General features: G+C 32.1%; 1 protein-coding gene across 3 annotated transcripts in view; it reads left to right on the forward strand.

Moving 5' to 3' along the window:
• Ccser1 (coiled-coil serine rich protein 1) overlaps positions 1–20663 on the forward strand; it is a 1226082-nt gene that overhangs the window by 694288 nt on the left and 511131 nt on the right. Inside the window, exon 10 of one of the 3 annotated variants that reach the window (XM_063247278.1) lies at positions 1235–2310. The exons of the other annotated variants lie outside the window; for them this stretch is intronic. Within the exon in view, the coding sequence (XP_063103348.1) occupies positions 1235–1294 (60 nt within the window). The 3' untranslated portion in view covers positions 1295–2310. Of the gene's footprint in view, positions 1–1234; positions 2311–20663 lie in introns of those variants that run through there. 3 annotated transcript variants of the gene reach the window in all.

The raw sequence follows: 20663 nt of genomic DNA on the forward strand, positions 1-20663 counted from the left end.
TATATCACCTTTATTCACTTTAAGTCGTTAAAAAAGGAAGTATTCCAAGCACCGATACAGCAGTGAATGATATGTGAAAGTCTCATCTTTTCATAAGCCTCATGTTACAGGTGAGTGAAGGCAGAAAGAGGAAATGAAGAGAAAACAGAGGAAAAGGGAAGCGTGTGTGTCTAGAAAAGAGTTTAAGGAGGACCCAAGTAATAGGTTAGCTGTTCACAGAACTGCAACATCATCTAAGCAGGGAAAGTCAGGGTGCAGGAATAGTTGCCTGCCAGGACTTCCTGTTGCACAGGGCTTCTTCACATTGGGTTTAGTTTTGTCTTATTCCTTGTAGGTTATCACAGAAAAAGTATATGCACACAGCTTAGATCATATTGTTCTCTGTCTCTCTCAAACACATACTCACTCTGATTCAGTCAGTAAGATCCACAAGATAAAATCTAAATTGGTTTAACCAGCACTCATAACTGCTAAAAATTTACCCTTCCTGACTTACTTTCTTCTTTACAGTTACTAGAGTTCTATTGTTATCAGATTAATATATTGACAGGTTCAGGACCTATATGTATCACATTATCATATAACCTACTGTCTTGTAGTACTGCTCATTTATGTTCTTAAAATTTGATGTTACTGGGCAATATATTCTGTATTTATTAAAGATTAAAATTCTTCTTTACACAATGGAGTTGTTTTTTTTAATATATAATGGAGCAAAATATATAATGGAAATGGTGAAAGTTGTGATGATGTTTACAGATTTGAAGATTATAATAATAATTTGTACAGAATGAAAAATGTTTTTCAGAACTTGTATTTAGGGCTTGAAATGGGGATTGTGGTTTACAAAAATATTAACAACTCAATGTGAATTTTTTTGATAATTAATTTTCTTAAGTTTTTACTTGGGGAACGCATAAAGAATTGAGTAAAATTGTTACTTTTGTACTCAAGAAATGCCAAGGAAATAACAAAATTATTCTAATCGATCTTCTTTCATTCATCTCATGCTTTTTGTGGTTTGCTTAATTAGAATTGGGTAGTTTGTAAGCGTTACTAATGTAAATATTCTTTATATATTTTATAACATTTTTGATTTAGAAAAACATAAAAAGAACAGTTTTGTGTTGGTCCAGGTTTTTATTTAAGTGTTAAACATTTTAATTCTTCATTTAAATTTTCATTTCATTTTATTAATTTGTCATTCATTTCTTTTTGTTTTCTTCTTTTCAAGGCCCTGTGGAATCCTACATGCACTGAACGTTTAGTTAAACCAGTCCATTTTTCAACCTAAGTCATATCATTATTTGACTATAAGAAATAAGTCACCAATCTATGACTTGTTAATTATTGAGTGTAATTATTTTTCTATCATTCTATATATTAACTAGTTCTCAGACTATGTAATACAGAGATGTTTTAATTTTAAATGCTCTACACTTTTTGCATTTGGAGACAATTATACAATATATTCCATTGAATGAAGATTTAGTTAACTATGTCTGCTTTATTATTGTATTTTAAACAAAAGTACACTTTCATTTAAAATTATTTGTATATGCAAATATTCTAAAATGTAATATTCCACTTGGCAATAACATTGTTTGTTCAACCTGTTCATCCATATCATTTGTCTGTCTGGTGACCGACCTCATTTTTTATTGCATACTCTTTGCACATTAAGTTTGAAAACAATCCTTTTGTTTCTTTAATTTTAGTGGGACAGTTCCGACTGAAGGATTAAGTCATCTGTAAACCTTTCCCTTTGTGTTAAAATTAAAACATAAAAATAGTGTTTTTAGATGTAGCAAATAATGGAGTCTTTAGCTACAGAATGTCATAAACTATATATGTCTCAAAAGAGTTGAAAAAAGTTCATTGGTTGTTATTGTCTTACTGAACATAAAAGGTGGCTTGTATCCTAGACTTGACGTTGCTCCTTGATTTTTGTGCCCCTATTTATTGCCTTTTTATAATACCTCAAATGAATTATCAAATGCCCAGATAGCTACATGGCACTCCTGAATGTTGTAGTCTATTGTAAGGATAACTGACAGAGTTAAACAGCCCCCCCTCAAACTGGTTCCATGTTATGAGCAGGTTCATAGTAGTAGGAGAATCATCTAAGGAGAGGGAAGCAAGTGGTGCTTTGCAAACACTCAGTGAAGTGCTCATGGATGATGGAAACATCTGAAATGTTGTAAAATGAATTAATTATTCTTATCATTATGTAGCATACAATATCAATGATCATGCCTAGTGTGAACCATGGTATTAAATAAAACTGTAAATATATTTATTTATACAAAATATTGTTTGCTCCTTTGTTGATTTTGCCCCTTGAGGCACCCATTCAGAATCCAAGATAAAAAAGGTGTTTATTTGTTTGTTTCTCTAACAACTGCCTAGAGTTTACTATTTTGTCTCATTTTCTCCAGTCTTGTTTTATATTTTAAATATGTAAATTCAGATAATACAAAACTCTGTGCCCTTTAGGAAAACATTCTCATTAAAGGTTTTATTGATTTGAATGGTTAATATTATTTTGAAGAAAATACAAAGGTATTTTGACTACGCTACAAAGACAAAAAACATGCAGTAGCAATTGGAATATATTCACAAAGAAAAGTACTTCTTTTCCTCAAAAATGTTGTAGCAGAAACTGTTAATGCAGACAAAACAAGCCAGTTACCTCACAGATACAATTTCAGAACTTTTTTTTACAATTATATAAGTGCATATCTGTACAGATCAATAATTGATTTCAAATGAAGATATTATCAGAAGCTCTCAAAAGTTTATTTTGCAATTTGTCCATTTAAGTATTGCAATATTGTGCTGCATAGAGTTGAGAATATTAAACATTAAGTAAAATACAGAGTAATTATGTTGCTATTGTCTGTACAACAATCTATAAAAACTATCATTGTTGTGCTACCTTCTGTGGTGAAACAAAACAAAGGTTGATTATTGCTTTTCAAAGGAGATATCTGAGAGTTGTAAGTAAAGCATCATCAATATTTATTGATTAAAGGAAATGTTATGCTTCATTTTTATCCCATTATGCTATATTATCTATTTAAAATGTTTATTGTAAATAGTCTCATAATCAGTAGCTCAAGGTAAAAGATTGGACTAACTTGATTCTACAAATAATTAAACTAGAATTTAAAGAAGTTTGCTCAAACCCATGCTGTTATTAGGTGTCTGTGATTAAAAGCGAATTCTTTTTGCTGTATATTTGCAGAATGCAGTAGACAATATACATTGATTATAAATGCAAACATGTAGAAAATTATATTGTATACTGTAATAAAAATTGAGTTTCTTGAAATACTCTTCAAGGACTGGGATAATTACAATAATAAATATTAGCTTTGTGAATGCTACTTACTATAATGTGAAATAATATGGTAAGGAAGTAATAATGAGAATTATTTTTTCAAGTATACAGAAGTGCCCTTTTTCTATTAACTAGCTATTATTAATTTCATCAATAAGTTAAATCTTTCTGAAAACTTGTCCTGTACTAAAATATATTAAATGCTCTTATCATAGTTGAAAATGTAGGTACTTGAAATTCTCAGATTTATGACATCTACCTATATTAAAAAGATTTTGAAATGAAGACTGAAATAATGTTGTTATGTAGATTTGATTTTATTACATAAAGTCTTTCTCAGTAAATTTTTCAAAATTATACAGTTTTTTTTAATGATTTCAACTTCAGATTGTCTCAAAGATTTTTTCAGGTGTTAAATAAAATGCTCTTCCTCTTCTATATTTAACTGTTGACCAGAGGCAGAAATATCCAGATTAACAAAAGTGTGCCTTTCATATTGGATTTTGTGTGTGTTATTAGAGAGAGGTTTCTCCAAATATAGTTGTATTTCAGTTTCTCACATATAAACATAATCTCAAAAAAAAAAAAGGTGCCCTATATCTCACTTTGGTGCTTTTTATGGAAATAGTAAACCCTAGGATGATTTTTTTGGATCTTTAGAAAACAAAGAAAATAATAACACTGACATATTTTCAGACGTGTCTATTTTATTTTAAATATTTATTTGGAACAAGTCCAAATGTGAATTAACCTATTGACATATACTTGCTATTGAAATAAACCATTATTCTTGATATTATTGATAGTTAAAAACATTGGAATTCCTGTCTTCCAATGACAACACTTGTCTATCTGAATTAGGACTTTGTGGGAAGAGCTGTAAAACGGGAGAAAGAAAAACAGCTCAAACATCTCTCTCAGTCAGTCTGTCTTCTATTGAGTGTTCTCTTACTGCTATGTCATGAAAGCTTTTCTTTGTATTTTTGTGTTGCTGTTTGATTGCTGTATGTGGGTGCACACACAAGGAAAAACAAACAAAACGTGCAAGAGATATTTTCTGATGACTGTTTACTGTCACAAAGTTGTTTGTATCCTTTATTTGTAAGCATCATGGTCAAATTATCTATTTATAAACATGCAGACATTATATAAAATGAGAATTGTTTTATCTTAAAGTTACCTGTTTTAGAGAGGGGGACTTGGTAAAGAGGAGACAATTTGCAAGTAGTACATACACTCTTAAGACAGAAAGGGCAAGAGTTTCCTGCTCTCAGCAAAAGAAATGGCAACTGAATGTTAATTGGATTCTGACAGAGAAAAATAATAGTTCAGCAAAGGTAAAATGATATTGTTATACTTCTCTCTGAGATTTAGTTTCATTTTTAAGGTTTCCATTAAAAATTACAACTCAAAAAATGAAGGAACTATTTCCTCACTGCTTTATTGAAAAATAGTCTATAATAGTTTAAAATTTTTATGAACAGTCTAAAAGGCTTATGTACTTGTAAATTTTGAGTATAAAGGCTGGGGAAAGTGAATGTCATATCTTCATTCATTGACTCTTCCTAAAATAATATTTTTTAATAAGGCTGGTTAGATTTTCTGACCTGCAGAGAAATCTTGTACATAATAATACTTTGGATCGCAAACACTTCTGTTTGCAAACAATCAGTTCTTAAACAGTACTTGGCACAGTTTTGTTTCATTTCACAGACAAATAGAACCACAGCAGTCTTCCCCACAGAAACACAAATCCAGCCATCTTCTCCAAAGTATAAAACAAATTAAATTGATAAACTGAGGTACCATTGCACATCCTTCACTATCAGAATAAAACTCCAGATCCTTGTAATGAATGTAATTGGTAGGTACTGCAAACATGTGATGAAAATAAAAACTAAAAAAAAAAAATGAGGTTGACATCTTATGATACTGGTGACAGCCAGAATAAAATTGTAATTATAGGCTTTTCTTCCAGGATTATATTTATATGCTCCTAATTATATTGTAATAGTTAGATCTATTATATTATAATAGTTAGATCTGCACTTCAGGCCACTGTCATTCAGATCACACATCCATCATCTATAAATACAGATGTAAGCAAGTGCATTCTACTTAGACACACTTTTAAAAGAAATACAAATTCTAGATAAAAATGTATGTAATTCAGTTCTATAACTATATGGGAAACAATGTAATTTATTTTAGACTAAAATAGTAACTTCGATGCCTTTTGAGATATAATAAGTATACAATGATCCTGGCTCAAATTATATATATATATATATATATATATATATGAAGTTTTATATATATATATATGTATGCACATATGCATATAAATGTATATATATATGATGCATATATATCTTGAACAATTAAGCAAATCTGTCTGGAAATAAATGTAATTATTTACCTCATGGTTCATCTATTTCTTAAGTTAATGCTCTAATAGATTCATGATTCAATTTATAATACTAGTAAAACTTGGCAATAAAACTTTATTTTATAACTTTTTTTTGGAAAACCTTGTCATCTGATTGTGTAAGTAGTATCTACAGGTTTAATGTGACTCACCTCTTGAAAAATTATTATATCCATCTCAATAATGCATATGTGGCATGAATAATTTTTTATATGCATGAACATAAGCTATAGAGTAATGGCAGTGAGCCTGTGGCTCAGGTATTATTTGTTTTTAAGCAAAAACTGTTAATTTATAAGTTGACTTTCCTAAACTAACACTTCAGTATTTAGGTTTAATTGCAGTGTTGGCACTTTGTGATAAATAAGTAGGTGTTGCATTGTGGTTTGGGCATTTGTCTCTATAAGGTTCATCATCACAGATTTTTAATTCTTCTGATGCTTATTTACCAGAATGTAAGCTTTGGAAAGCATACAACTGATTTTAAAAATTCAGAAATTAGCCAGGTGTGGTGGCACATGCCTGTAAACCCAGCAATTCGGGAGGCTGAGACAGGAGGATAATTGCAAGCTTGAGACCAGCTTGGGCTACAAAGTGAGTTCAGGGCCAGTCTGAATTACATAGTGAGATCCTGTCTCAAAAAAAAAGATTTAAAAGGTAAAAAGGATCAAACATGATGCTATACATGTATTGTAAATGTATGGTTGATTTTCAGTGAGAAAGGACAGACAATACTTGTCAGGCTAACACAAAGGGTTTAATTGTCACATCAAACTCATACAAATCAAAGATCTTGCCCATTATCAGCCTCTCTAACTCCTTTCAAAGATTTTGGCAATTAAAAGCTGACTTGAACAAGGAACACATCTGAGATATTGAGAGAAGCTCTCCAAATCCATTCATCTTACATAGAGTATCCATCCTCTCTGATCCAGAGTAATAGAGATCACCAAGTGAGGTTCTGGAAGACTCTTTCATGTAGAGGAGATACTTTTCCCCCATGAAATATCTGTATCTTATGTCCTATCAATGTGACAGTTTCTGGGGTGCCATACTCCTTAAACTTTTGATGTAAATTTATGTACTCATGAATTCATAACATGCTATTAAAATTGCTATAAATAAGGATTTCCACCTGCCAAACATTATTTACTTACATTATTTACAAAATTTATTTACGTGACCTTTTAGTTTTCCTGTTGATGAAGAAATTACAGGAAGTTTACCACTCTTCTTTAAATAAAAATCTATTGCTCTAACTCTTCCCTCCCTACCTGTTGCGTTTCTGTTATTCATTTTGAGAAGCATCTTCTGCTGGCAGAGAAGGGTAAACCTGGCATTCTGGATTTTTCATCACTGTTAAACTCTAAACAATATAATTTACAGATAATATTTATTTGACATATAATACCATTTGTTAAACTTTCTTTTGTAAGTTGTAAATGTTTAAAAACATAGTTTGAAGCAAGAGTTAAAATATTTACTTTTCTTGATAATTTTTCTTTTAGTTTTCATTTATTTCAAAGTTTCCAAAATTTAATATTTGAAGAATATAAATTGAGTGACTCATATAAGAAAATGTTAAGCCTAGTTTGTTCGAGTGTGTACTTTTAATGTAGTAGAGAAAAGCAACAGTTACTTAAAACTATACATCACAACTTAAAATGCAAATTATAATTTTTTTCCATTTGCTGTTTATTTAAAATTATTCTTACTGGACGAATAATCAAGCTAATTAAAATAAAGAATATCCATTCTTTATTACATTTTCTCCTTTCAGTTATAATATATCTCGTTGTATATATTTGAGTATAAAGTGCCTGTCTCAAAATATTTCAGGTGTACTTTATGTAGCAAATTATAAAATCTCTATTTCTTTTCATTTCCTTATACTCAGTATCAAAAGTGCAGTGTAACAGTTCTCTTAAAAGGATCAGTATAAAACACTGAGTCCAGTATTTGCTGCTTAATTTATCTATTTTGCTGTTCTGCAACAGAAGGTATTCTTTCTACCCTCAACTCTCAGTGCCTTTAATCACATCAGGTCCCTAATATTTAGTGCTATTTCTTCTTTCTTAGCTTGTTTACATGAAGAGTAAGAAAGAGATGTCTCATCCCCAATTTACTCCCTGGCTACTCAGTGAATAATTAAATCTTTTTTCTCTAAATCACTCTGAAGTTCAATAACTTTCTGAAACACTCTGAAGTTTTCTTGCTGTTACTGTCAGGTAGTCTTCAAAACACCTTGCATATTTTAAATATTTTAATCCCCACAAAAGCCTGTTTTTACTATTCAATACCTTTGTGCAAGCAAGGGAACTAGAACACAAAAGTAGGTAACCTACCCAAAATGACACTACTAGTATTATTGTAAATGAAATATTCTGATCAATAGGGTAATAGCACATAAACATTGTCCTAATGTGGCCAATTTTCAAAAAAAAATGAATTGCTGAAATTCTAAAGTGATTAGTATTTTCTTTGATTTTTGTAATTATGAGTAAGGATCATACTGATACAGGGAAACGAAATGCCCAACCTACTATATCCATGAGTTGTGTTCTCTCAAACCGAAGATAAATTTTAGAAATCAGAAGGGGTCCTGAGTGGGTTGCCAAGGACTCTTTCTTTTTCCAGGAACTTTATAGAGTAAAATCTTGGGTTCAAGACCAGGGAAGATTGGCAACTCACAAGGCAAATGGGATATGGTGGGACATAACTATAGTTAGCCAGTCAGGTAAATTGATAGGAACAAATGAGGAAGTGGGCATTTTTACAGAGCTGTGACTCTTTCCTAGGGGGATGGGAACTATTTAGGGTATCAATCCCAGGATTGGGTGCATTTGTATCATCTTTTGTCTTGAGGCCTGGTCCCCAGCAAGAGGCATCAGCTTCCCTGGCAGCTGCCAGGTGTTTGCCCTGGCTCTATTGAGGATCTAGCCGTATCTCACTGCCTATAATATTTCTAACTAGTTCAGCTCCCTTATGTATAAACATGAAGAAATACAGTGTACTGTAATTCTCCTGGTTGGAGGGAATGATGGCCAAATTTATTGTTTGTGCTATGTGCCAAGCAGCATTTTAAGGTGCTTTATATTTGTTTACTGTGTAATCTTAAAATAGTAGTGACCAACAAGCATGGTGGCACACATTTGTAATCCCAGCACTCAGGAGGCTGAAGCACAAGGATTGCTGCACATTTGAGGCCACCCTGAACTTCAGAGTTGGTTCAAGGCTAATTTGAACTGCATATTTTAACTCCAAAAAAAGACAAAAATTAAGTTAAATTTAAAAAAATAATAGTGGCAATTCCAATTAGCAATTTCTCATTCTTCTCCATGGAAAAATCCAGAACAAGTAATATGCCTGTTGTTTTCACTTTACAATAGAAAACTTAAGGTACAGAAATCTGGTATAAAATTTCCCAGGTCCATGCCAACAAGATATTTGAGAGCTAGAATATGAATCAAACCAATATGGCAGAATTCATGTCCTTTGCTACACTCTATCCTTAACTCCTGAGATAGAACAGAATAAATACTATCAGTACACAATAAAATAGGCAAGATAATGTGGCAGAAACAACAATCCTAAAATATTAGTGACTTTAAACATCAAATGTTTATTTTCTTGCTTATCCTATATATCATTTTTATTCTACAAATAACTCTCTTCCATGATCAGTTACTCTGAGACCAAAGTTTATGAAATGATCTTCATTTGTTAATTTGTACTGTCTAAGGAACAAAGGACACCACAGATTGCAAAAGATTCTAAAATTTCTGTTAGATGCTTCATGTAATTCTAATGTTTCCTTGGTTAAAGCAAATCATATAGCTACAGCCAAGTAGTTTCAGGGCACAAATAGTAATACTAACTATATGTCAAGTAGGGGGAGAATGAAATATAAATGACAAAAAGCACCAGTTTCTACTGTTGCATCTTTTCCTGTGAATCAATCTGATTTTAATGCCAATACGAAAATTAGCATTTCATAAATTTACATTATCATCATAAAAATCCTTTGATTCCATCATAGTTTTTCAGAAAAATGTAACTCAATTTGTGTCATATAAATAAATGCCCTTTCTTAAAATGTCATGTATACATTAAGCTATTATTTTTGATATATAATGTAAACATACTGCCCACACTATATTATAGAGTATGTTGTAGTTGCTTATCAGTATATTCAAATATCTTTTATATACTCTGTTTCTATTCCACAGAATGTCTGCTGAGTTGTCTAGAATTCGTTTGTAGTTAGTCAGGACCTGTTGTAGCTTACTGTAAATTTTTAAAAATTAAACGATCATACTTGACAATGCCTGATCTATGTAGCAGCAGTATACTTCTGAGGATAAGTCACAGTGACAGTGTTATTTCAACAAAAGTTTTTAGATATTTACCTTCTTGCAACCTTTTCATTAAACTCATTTTTCCTCTGAAAGTATCTCTAGAGATAATAAGTGACAAACATAATGTCTTAAATGTGTGAACAAAATGAATACCTATTCCCAACAATATGCTTTGTTTGGTCCAGAAATAGATAATTGGTACAAGCTGAGACAAATAATGATCATGTAATTTTTCTCACTGCCACCTTAGTGTTAAAGCTTTCCTATATTACCACCTATATCATGTATCACATCTGATTTTTATTAGATAAAAATATGTTTTTATTTTAAAGAGGGTAAAACAAAACAGACAAAGCAGTTCAGACAAAACAATTTAAGTGACACAGATTTCAAAGCAAGACAACAGGAAATCTACAGTGGTTGCACCAGTATACACTCCCACCAACAGTGCAGGAGAGTTCCTTTTTTCCCACAGCCTCTCCAGCATTTGTTTTTGGTGGTTTTCTTGATCCTGGCCATTCTTTCTGGAGTGAGATGGAATCTCAGTGCTGTTTTAATTTGCATTTCTCTAATGAGTAATGATGATGAACATTTTTTCATGTATTTATTTGCCATTTATATTTCTTCATCTGAGAACTGTATATTCATCTCAGATGCCCATTTTTGGATTCGGTCTTTGAATTTCACGTGTCTGATTTTTTTTAATTCTTTGTATGTTGTAGACAGAAGTCCTTTATCTGAGAGACAGTTCACTAAGATTTTTTCCTAGTTTGTGGGTTTTCTTTTCACTGTGCGGGAGATTTCTTTTGACATGGACAAACTTTTTAATAAGACCTGATCTCAGTTATTGATTCTGGGAAGTGTTTCCCATGCCAGTTTGATTTTTGTTCATGAATTATCTACCTCCCGCTATGTCTCCAGGAATTCTACCTACTTTGTCTTCCAAAATAGTGTTTCTGTTTTAATATTTAGATCTTTGATCCATTTAGACTTTCGTTTAGTACATGGTGATAGGCATAGGTCTAGTTTCAGTTTTCGGCATAAGGACAGCCAGTTTTACCAGTACCATTTATTAGAGGGACTATCTGTTTTCTAGTGGACATGTTTGGCCCCTTCATAAAAGATAAAATGGTTGAGTGTGTTGGTAGTTATGGTTGTATCTTCTAATCTACTCCACTGACTTTCAGGTCTGTTTTTATTCCAGTACCGTGCTGATTTAATACAGTAGCTTTGTAGTACAACTTCTAGTCAGGAATTGTGATGCCTTCTGCCTTGCCTTTGTCGCCCAGAATTGACTTTGCTATTCTAGGTCTTTTCTGGATCCAGATGAATTTTAGGAGTGATTTCTCTAAATCTGTGAGGTATGCTAGTGGTATTTTGATTGGGGTTGCATTAAATCTGTATAACAATTTTTTGAGAATGCCATTCTCAAATTTTGTTCTTTCTATCCATGAACAATGAATGTCCATTTTCTGCAATCCTCTTCAATTTTTTATGGTATTATAATTTTCCCTGAATACATCTTTTACTCCTTTTGTTATATTGGTTCCTAAGTATTTCATTTTTTTGGATGCTATTGTGAAAGGTGTGGCTTTTCTTATTTGACTCTCAGTGAGTTTGTTGTTAGTGTATAGGAATACTGTTGATTTTTAAGTATTGATTTTGTATCCAGCTACATTACTGAATTTATTTATTATACTTAGAAGTCTTTCAGTGGATTTTTGGGGTTCTTCTATGTAGAATATCATGTCATCTGCAAATAATCTTCATTTAGCTTCTTCTTTTCTTATCCTTACTCCTTTCATTTCTCTTTCTTGTCTAATTGCTCTGGATAGTATTTCTAGCACTATATTGAATAGGAGTGGTGATAATGGGCATCCTTGTCTTGTTCCTGAGTTTAGAGTAAAGTCTCAGTTTTGGACATTTAATGTGATACTAGCTTTTGGTTTGTCATAAATGGTTTTTATCATATTGCAGTAAAGACCATCTATTCCAATTTTTGGTAAGTTCTTATCATGAATGAGTATTGGACCTTATTAGAAGTTTTTTTCTGCATCTGCAAAAATAATTATGTGATTTGTATTTTTGGCTCTATTGATATGGTGGATTGCATTTATTGATTTATATATGTTGAACCATCCTTGCATTCCTAGGATGAATATCACTTGGTTGTGGTGTGTAATGTTATTGATAACTTGCTGCATTCTGTTTGTCAGTATTTTATTGAGAATTTTTGCATCTATATTAATTAGGGAGATTGGCTTGTAGTTCACTTTTTTGATTGGATCTTTCTCTCAATTTGATATTAGAGTAATACTTGCTTCTAGGAATGAGTTAGGAAGAATTGTTTTCCTTTCGATTTCATTGAAGAGTTTAAGGAGTGTTGGTATTAAGTCTTCTTTGAATTTTTTGTTGAATTCCACAGTGAATCCATCTGGATCTGGGCTTTTTTTTTTGTTGGTAAGATTTTAATTACACCTTCAATTTCATTAATTGAAATTGGGTTGTTAAGCAGTTTTACATTCTCTTGATTCTGCTTTGGTAATTCATATGTTTCTAGGAACCTGTGCTATTCTTCTGTGTTATAAAGCTATAAGGATAGAGGTTTTCAAAATAGGTATTATCTTCTGTATTTCCACAGGGTCTTTGATGATTTCACCCTTTTGATTCCTTATTGCATGAATTTGAGTTTTTTCTTTCCTTTTTTAATCGGATTGACTGGGACTATCAAATTTATTTATTCTTTCAAAGAAACAGCTCTTTGGTTCATTGATTCTTTGCACTGTTTTCTTAGTCTCTCTGGCATTGATTTCTGCTTTGATCTTTGTAATTTCCTCCCTTCTGTTGGCTTTGGGCTTGACTTGCTCTTCTTTTTCTAGATGTTTTAGGTATAGCATCAGGTTATTTATTTGTGTTCGTTCTGTTCCCCTGATGTGGGAATTCACCACAATAAATTTTCCTCTGAAGACTGCTTTCATCACATCTCACAGATTCTAGTAAGATGTATTTGTACTTTCATTTGCTAATAGATATGGTTTAATTGCTTCTTCAGTTTCCTCTGTGATCCACTAATTGCTTAGAAATCTATTAATCAGTTTGCATTTGTTTTGGGGGTTTTTGCAGTTTCTTTTGTCATTAATTTCTAGTTTCATGGTGCTATAATCCAATAACATGCATGGGACAATATCAGTTCTTTTGCATTTATTTAAGCATATTCTGTGAGTTAGTATGTGGTCTGTTTTAGAGAATGTCTGTTGTATGTGCTGCTGAGAAGAATGTATATTCTGATATTATTGGATGCAACACTGTGTATACATCTACTAAGTGCATTTGTTCACAGGTGTGATTCAGTTCTGTTATTTCTTTTCTGATTTTCTGTCTAATTGACTTGTCTCCCTCTGTCAAAGGGTTGTTAAGGTCTCCTGTTATAATTGTGTTATTGTTTATTTGACTTTTCATTTATGTTAGTATTTGTTTTGTTTAGCTGGGTTATCCCAAATTTGGTACATATATATTTAAGATTGTTATCTCTTCCTATTGAAGTTTTCCCCTAACTAGTATGTAGTTACCTTCTTTATCTCTGTTTAGCATACTTGGTTTGAATTTCACATTGTCTGCAGACAGAATAACTACCCCTGCTTTTTTATTTTATTTTATTTTATTTTATTTATTTTTGTTCCTGTTGTATGCAGTATTGTTTTTCAGCCTTTGACTTTCAGTCTGTGAATTTCCTTTTGAGTTAGGTGGGAATTTATATGCTGTATATGGTTGAATGTTGTTTCTTTTAATTGATCAATTGAGACCATTATATTAATGGTTATATGTATTTTTTTATTTTTGACATGTTATCTTTGTGCTGTTAATTCTTTATCTTATTCCTCTGTTTAATTAAACCATGCTTAGAGTTTTTTTTCCTATGTGTATCCAGTCTGTCTTTCATTATTCTTTGCAGAGTTGGTTTGCTGGTCATGAAGTTCTCCAGTGCTCTTTGTCATGGAAGTATCATATTTCTCCATCCATTTTGAAGGACAGTTTTTCAGGGTACATCAGTCAGGGTTGGAAGTTGTTTTCCTTTAGGATCTGAAATACTTCAGTTTCTGCTCTTCTTGACTTCATTGTTTGTGTTGAGATGTCTGCTATGATTGCGATAGGCTTTCCTTTATAGGTAGTCTATCTCTTCAAACTGCTTTTAATATCCTGTTAAGTTGGATTTCTGGAATGTTGATTATTACATGTCTAAGTGTAGTTTTACTTTGCATGTGGCTACTTGGGGTTCTATATGCTTCATTTATCTATCTCAGTTTCCATTCTCATGTTTGGGAAATTTTCAGTTATTACTTCTGTAAATAGCCTATTGTGTTGTCATTTTCTCTTTTGTTTGTAGTTATCAATCTTATGTTATTTTTCTTTGTATTATCTTGCTGCTGTTGTATTGTTATTTCCTGATTCCTTGTTATTTTTAAAAGATCATTCCTTTCCTATTCATGAGCTGCAGTCTTGTCTTTGAGATCTAAAAGTCTGTCTTCACTTTCATTTAGGTGGTTTTGCCAGCTTTTTATGGAATTTTTGATTTCCCATGTATCTCTTTGAATCTCTTTCATGCATTCTGTTTGTTTCTTATATCGTTCATTCAGGATTTCCATCTCTTTGCATTTTTCCTCTTAATTTTTTAAACGTCTTCCTTAGATGTGTTCACCATTTCTTTCACTGCATTTATCATTTCTTCTTTTACCTGGGAGATTGTTTCTGATATGAGTTCTTTTATAGCTTCCCAGAGTTGTTTCTTTAGTTTAGTTGCTATCATTTCAGGAATTTCAGGTGTATGGCTTACATTTTCTTCTATGTCTGTGTCTCCTAGGCTTGCTTGGGATTGGCTGGAGATTTGAGATTGTATTTTGCTCTTTTGTTTTGTCATTTTCCTACATTGCCTTGTGGAAGCCAAAGACAAGATCTCAGTTGTTTCTTGGGTGGACGATATCTATCCCTACTGCAGGGAGTTTCCCCAGTTGAGTAGAAGTCCTTAGAAAGCTCTTACATGTTGGATCCCAGCCATTGGGGTTGCTGGGTGGGGCTCTACCAGTCTTAGAGTCAGGCGCCAAGGCTTCCCCTTGGAATGGAAATTGCTGCACACAGTTTTGGCCCATAAGCTAGATAAACATATGTTCACTGCATTTCCCTATTTATATTTACTGTTTAAATCATACATGTACTATTTACATTTTTTACATAATGAGAAAATTATCCATCAGAATTTTAATTCTTTAATTAAATAAATTACATCTTTAATAAAATAAATTATACCTTTTTGAATGCCTTTTTACAGTATTGAATTTAATGTGAAATCCTTATATTATTTTCTGATTCCTACTGGCCCATTGATTTAACTAAAGTTTTCATTCTACTTTAATGTTAGTGTGGATGTCTATATTTACATATAGGCACACCTACATACACTGTATGCATGAAATTAAGATTTTTTTCTAATTTTAAGTCATAGTGTTACTAAGTTGCCCATATATATCTCAAACTTAGTATTCCTCTATATCAGTCTCCCAAAGTGTTGGTATTAGAGGTGTGTGTGCCACCATGCTCTGTTATGCTTCTTATTTTTTAGCTAATTTTTCAAAATATTTTCAAAATATAGAAAATCATTGTTAGAAAAGAATATTCATGAGAATGTTTGAACATATGCTGTTTCATAGTGAAGTGTTTCATTTGTGTTTCTATTATTTTTATATAACAAAAGATAAAAGGTTTATAAATACAAAACATGAGTTCATGTGTGGTTATCACAATTTCAAATCTTATTGATGAAATTATTAAATACCCAAATGGTGAAAAGTATCATTGCTGTTTTTCAATAATAGTTAATTTTCTACATTTTAAAATTATTATTTCTGAGCTTATTAAACATATTTTGCATTGTAAAAGAAGGAAGTAACACATTCAAAAGATTTAGGTTTAGTTTGACTTGATTTATCAGTAAATGTTTTCTAGAAAATCATGACTTTTTAGTTTCTCATTATTTCTGTTGTTTATTTGGGAAATATTTACTGAACACTTACAGTATGTTGAGTTGTGAGGCTGTAAAACCATATAACACCACATACCAATTAACCATGGATTCAGGACATGTAGGCATAATCACAGTGTTTTTCAAGTTGAAATCACCACGACAGAAAGGTATCTAATGTGATAAATTTGGAAACAAAATGCTTTTTAGCAAAATTTAAGATCACCTTTCAGTTTATTGATTTTTAGGATTATATTATGTGATATATAGGCAGAGACCTGCTAACATACTAGGTACTGTTGGATATTACAGTCACACTTGATGTTTTTCGGCTGTTCTGTTGATTTTTCTGTTTGCATTTATTGATTTTCATTAACGAAAGGACACATTTTGACTGTGTATGACAACAGTCATCTTGCATTGTAGCAGTCCAATTTAACCATTCCAATTGCTAATATTTAAAAATTATTTCAGCTCTAACAATAAAACAGTTATAAAATATGACTGCATAAAATAAAAATTCTTGAGAATGAACATATTTAATTTAAAAGAGTGTGAGACATTTAGGAAGGCAAGCTATGTTAATTTCTAAAAGTAATAATTACTAGTAGGTGGGTTGTGGTAATGATCATTTTGACATCATCATAGTGTGTCAGTGGTACCACTACACAAGTGTCCAATTATTTAATTAAATACCTGTTTACAGTTGTAGGCTTCATTTCGTGTGACATATTTAAGAAAACAAAATAGGGCTATGTCTTCTTACCTAGTTATTTTGACAGATGTAATGAGAAAATGGGTACCTTCCAAAGTAGCAGTCATACATAATAAACAGTAACTATTATTCCATCTGTAGCACTTACATTTACATTTCATTTAATACTGCTAACAACACAAAATCGCAGGTCCTATCATTATCTCTACCATGCAGATGAAAATGTAGGGACTTAGAAAAGTTGAATAACTTGCTTGTGTCACAGTTAGTATTAAGTGTGCACCGTGATAATCACGATACAGAGGCTCTACTCCTTCACCAGACACAGAGCTAGGAAGAATGATTTTCCATATGTCCAAGATGAGGAAGGGAAGAATGCATTTGTTACATTTTCCATATATGCAAGATGAGGAAGGGAGTAATGCATTTGTTACACCATGAAGATAGAGAGGTGGCAGAAGAACTGAAGTAATTTAATACTAGTTTTTACACAGCCCACTTGCTAAAATTTCATTTAAAACTACATATTAATGAATGAAACCAATTGAAATAGATAATATGCAGCATTTATAGCAATTTATTGCTTATTATACATAGATGGCTATAGAAAAAGAATGAATTCAAATTTCATTTTAACATTGTCTGCGGTTCTGAGCTATCACACTGGGATCTTTTCATCTGTGAGACTAAGGAAACTTGATATGGACTGAAATGTGTTTTTGTACTGTGTTTTGTACTAACTATATCTGCTGTTGAAACCCTAAATAAACAAAAAACAAAACTAAATGATGGTACCACATTCCTATATTATCACCTATTCATCCAATGTATGAAGCCTTAAAGATGCATAAGCACAGCTCTCTGTATTACAAAGATGCGCTGTGGTAAGAAACAGTATAGTGCCGGGCATACTGGTGTACTTATGTTATCCCAGCACTCATCATCATTTGGTAGCCTGAACAATGGGACAGGCATATTAACTAGTTATTAAATTTTAAACTTCATTTTAACAATGCCCTCCTATATTAATTATAACAATTTCAGCAGAATACAGAAAATAAAAACATCTAAAATTTTATAACCATTGGGGCATTAAAACTCCTACTGTTGAGCTCAAAATCTGTGATGAAGCCTATATTTTGAGGCATGAGTTTATGCCACAACCATAGCAAAATTTAGTAGCCAGAATATTTGTACTGGCATTTTTATCCAATAGGCACATTTATATAGCTTTACCTTAAGTGTACTTTAAAGTATATTAAAATAACATCATGGCAGTATACAAAGTAAGGCTGAAGAATGCATTTTTTGGAAGAGCTAATTAATGGGTCCAGGAATTATGACCTCTTGTGGAGATAGTCTAAAATGTTATAAATGTAGCTGGAAACTACTAGTATGGGCGAGTGCAGTGTTTGTAGACCCTTTTATGTCTAGCTTATCTGCCTCTATTATTATATCATTACTGTTAACTACTTTCTGTTATACTTCCCTAGTGGGCATTTGGATACAAGTCAAATATGTATGTGTGTGTGTGTTATACAGTCTCAGTGACAGTTAAAGCTTCTCAGGCACTATTTTTGGCACTATGTGAGGTCTCCCAGTTCCATCATTTTTTGCCCCTACCAGTTGTCACATTTGCCTATATAGGCTCCAGTCTTGCATGACCATATGGTTTTCCTTGAAAGCATGGGAACATATCCCTTTTTAAAGACCTTCATTTTATAAAATGCACATTGTCCTATAGATCTTGCAGTCCCCTGATTAGGAGGTTGGGTTCCTCCCCTGAATTTCAGGGTACTTCCAGAGGGATCTTACCATGCTGAATATTGGATAATCTTGGAGGAGAAAGACCCAAATATTAGGCATCCTTTTTACTCTTTTTTTCTTCATGTTTGGTCTCCAAGCTTCAGTTGTTGACCACTCAGAAAGTCAGTTACACCAGCCCTGAACCGAGAGCACTACATCTTATTCCTGTTACAATTTCCCTTCAACAGTGGGGATTTTGAAATATAATGTGTGGCCCATGTGGCCTCACTCATGCTGGGGAAGGGAGAACACCATGTAAATGTGTTTGGTCACAGTACACTGAAATGTTAGTTAGGCAAAAACTGCAGGGTTGACACAACAATCAACATCAGAGAAGTGAACTGGGCACAAAATAAACATAAAAACTAAAACAGAACACTGGGGAAATAAGAAGTATAGTTTAAGGTAACTTCAAGGGTTTGCTATGAGAGAAAAATTGCTGAAAAAGAATTGAAACCCAACAGAGAATCTAGTGGGCGTTTAATAGGTTAACTAAATGAATGAAGGAGTGCATTATGGAGTTGTTTTCCAGGACCAAGTGAATTAAAATATGGAAGGCATTTAGAACAAACAATGCTTAGTATAGAATTAATATTTAATAAATGTCAATTTACATTATTACATTAGAATAATGTAATAGTTATTGAGTGAATGATGCATTGAACCATTAGCTACTATTACTTTGTCATGAGTAGGAAGAGATGAGTAGAGAATACCCTCTTATTGGAACTGACATGCTAGTTTGGCACTCTCCTTTGCACTTACTGTCTAATGAAGTAATATGTTGCATGTCTCAAATATATTTCACAAACGTATTAATTACAAACTATCATGTCAGTTTATTATTGATCTGCACTCAATACTTTCTTATCTATCACTGTATGCCCCAAATAGACACTTTCAAAAGCAGCATTAGCACAAGTACATAGATATTTCACTCAGTATTGGTAGAGATTAAGTATAAATAAATGTTATATCACCAATCCTTGAATGTGGTTTCTAAAGCACATTAACAACATGAATTCTTATGGTTCACCACTTCAAGTGCAAAGATTAATGAGCTAATGCTTTATTTCTTAGTGGTCCTGACTTTACTTACTGAGCAAAATATGGTATGCCATTTGGTCTTTCCATCTTAACCAAAATAAGGAAATGAAAATTAGAGAAATTAGTCAGGAACTCAAGAGTTTTCAGAAAATTTCTTTAAAAATTGGTACACCAAAAATAAAATTCTGTGAATTGTTTTACCTTTTCAATGAAGAATATTTTTAAAGTGAGGCAATTTTTTCAGTAATTTTTCTTTCTTCCTGAAATCATGTCATGAGACAAAAAGGGTAATGAAATGTAGTATTCATAGGAAGTTTCCATAAATTTGTCTCATTTTTCTATGTGTTCTAGAGCTTCACAAAGTTTTGTTAGAATGCACTATGAGGGGCTGGGATTTAGCTCAGTGGTTCAAGCACTTGCCTGGGAAGTGCAAGGTCATGAGTATAATCCTTGGTACAAAAAAAAAGTACACTATGATAAAAATGTAAAAAAATCTTTTGAAGATTTGATTGAAGAGGTATTATTAAAATATATATTAACAATTTGGATTCCTACAAAAAGAAACAAAATTTGATGGCTAGCTTTCCAGAGAACAACACTGAAATACTTGCAATGACTATACACAACTGTAATTTATTCTGAATGTTTCTAAATCAATGGAGTTTATTTTTGTTATTGCAAATACAAAGTTAGATTTTTTTAATGAGAAGATACCAAAGTGATTTATTTTGCATGAATTTTGATGTTTAGATGCACTCCTTCAATAGGGTTTCTAAGAATTTTCTAAATGTTAATTTCGTGTGTGTGTGTGTGTGTGTGTGTGTGTGGACTTCTTTTCCCCTTTCCTTACACGCTATATCTAGAAAGAAACCACTACAGATTGTCATTTTGGATTTGAAGATTGCAAAAGACCAAAACTCAAATTATGTAACAGGAAAATTAATTGGTAAAGG

This window comes from Cavia porcellus, unplaced genomic scaffold, assembly GCF_034190915.1.
Source record: "Cavia porcellus strain 051 isolate PalLab524CR breed Dunkin Hartley unplaced genomic scaffold, mCavPor4.1 scaffold_4, whole genome shotgun sequence".
Taxonomy (NCBI): Eukaryota; Metazoa; Chordata; class Mammalia; order Rodentia; family Caviidae; genus Cavia; species Cavia porcellus.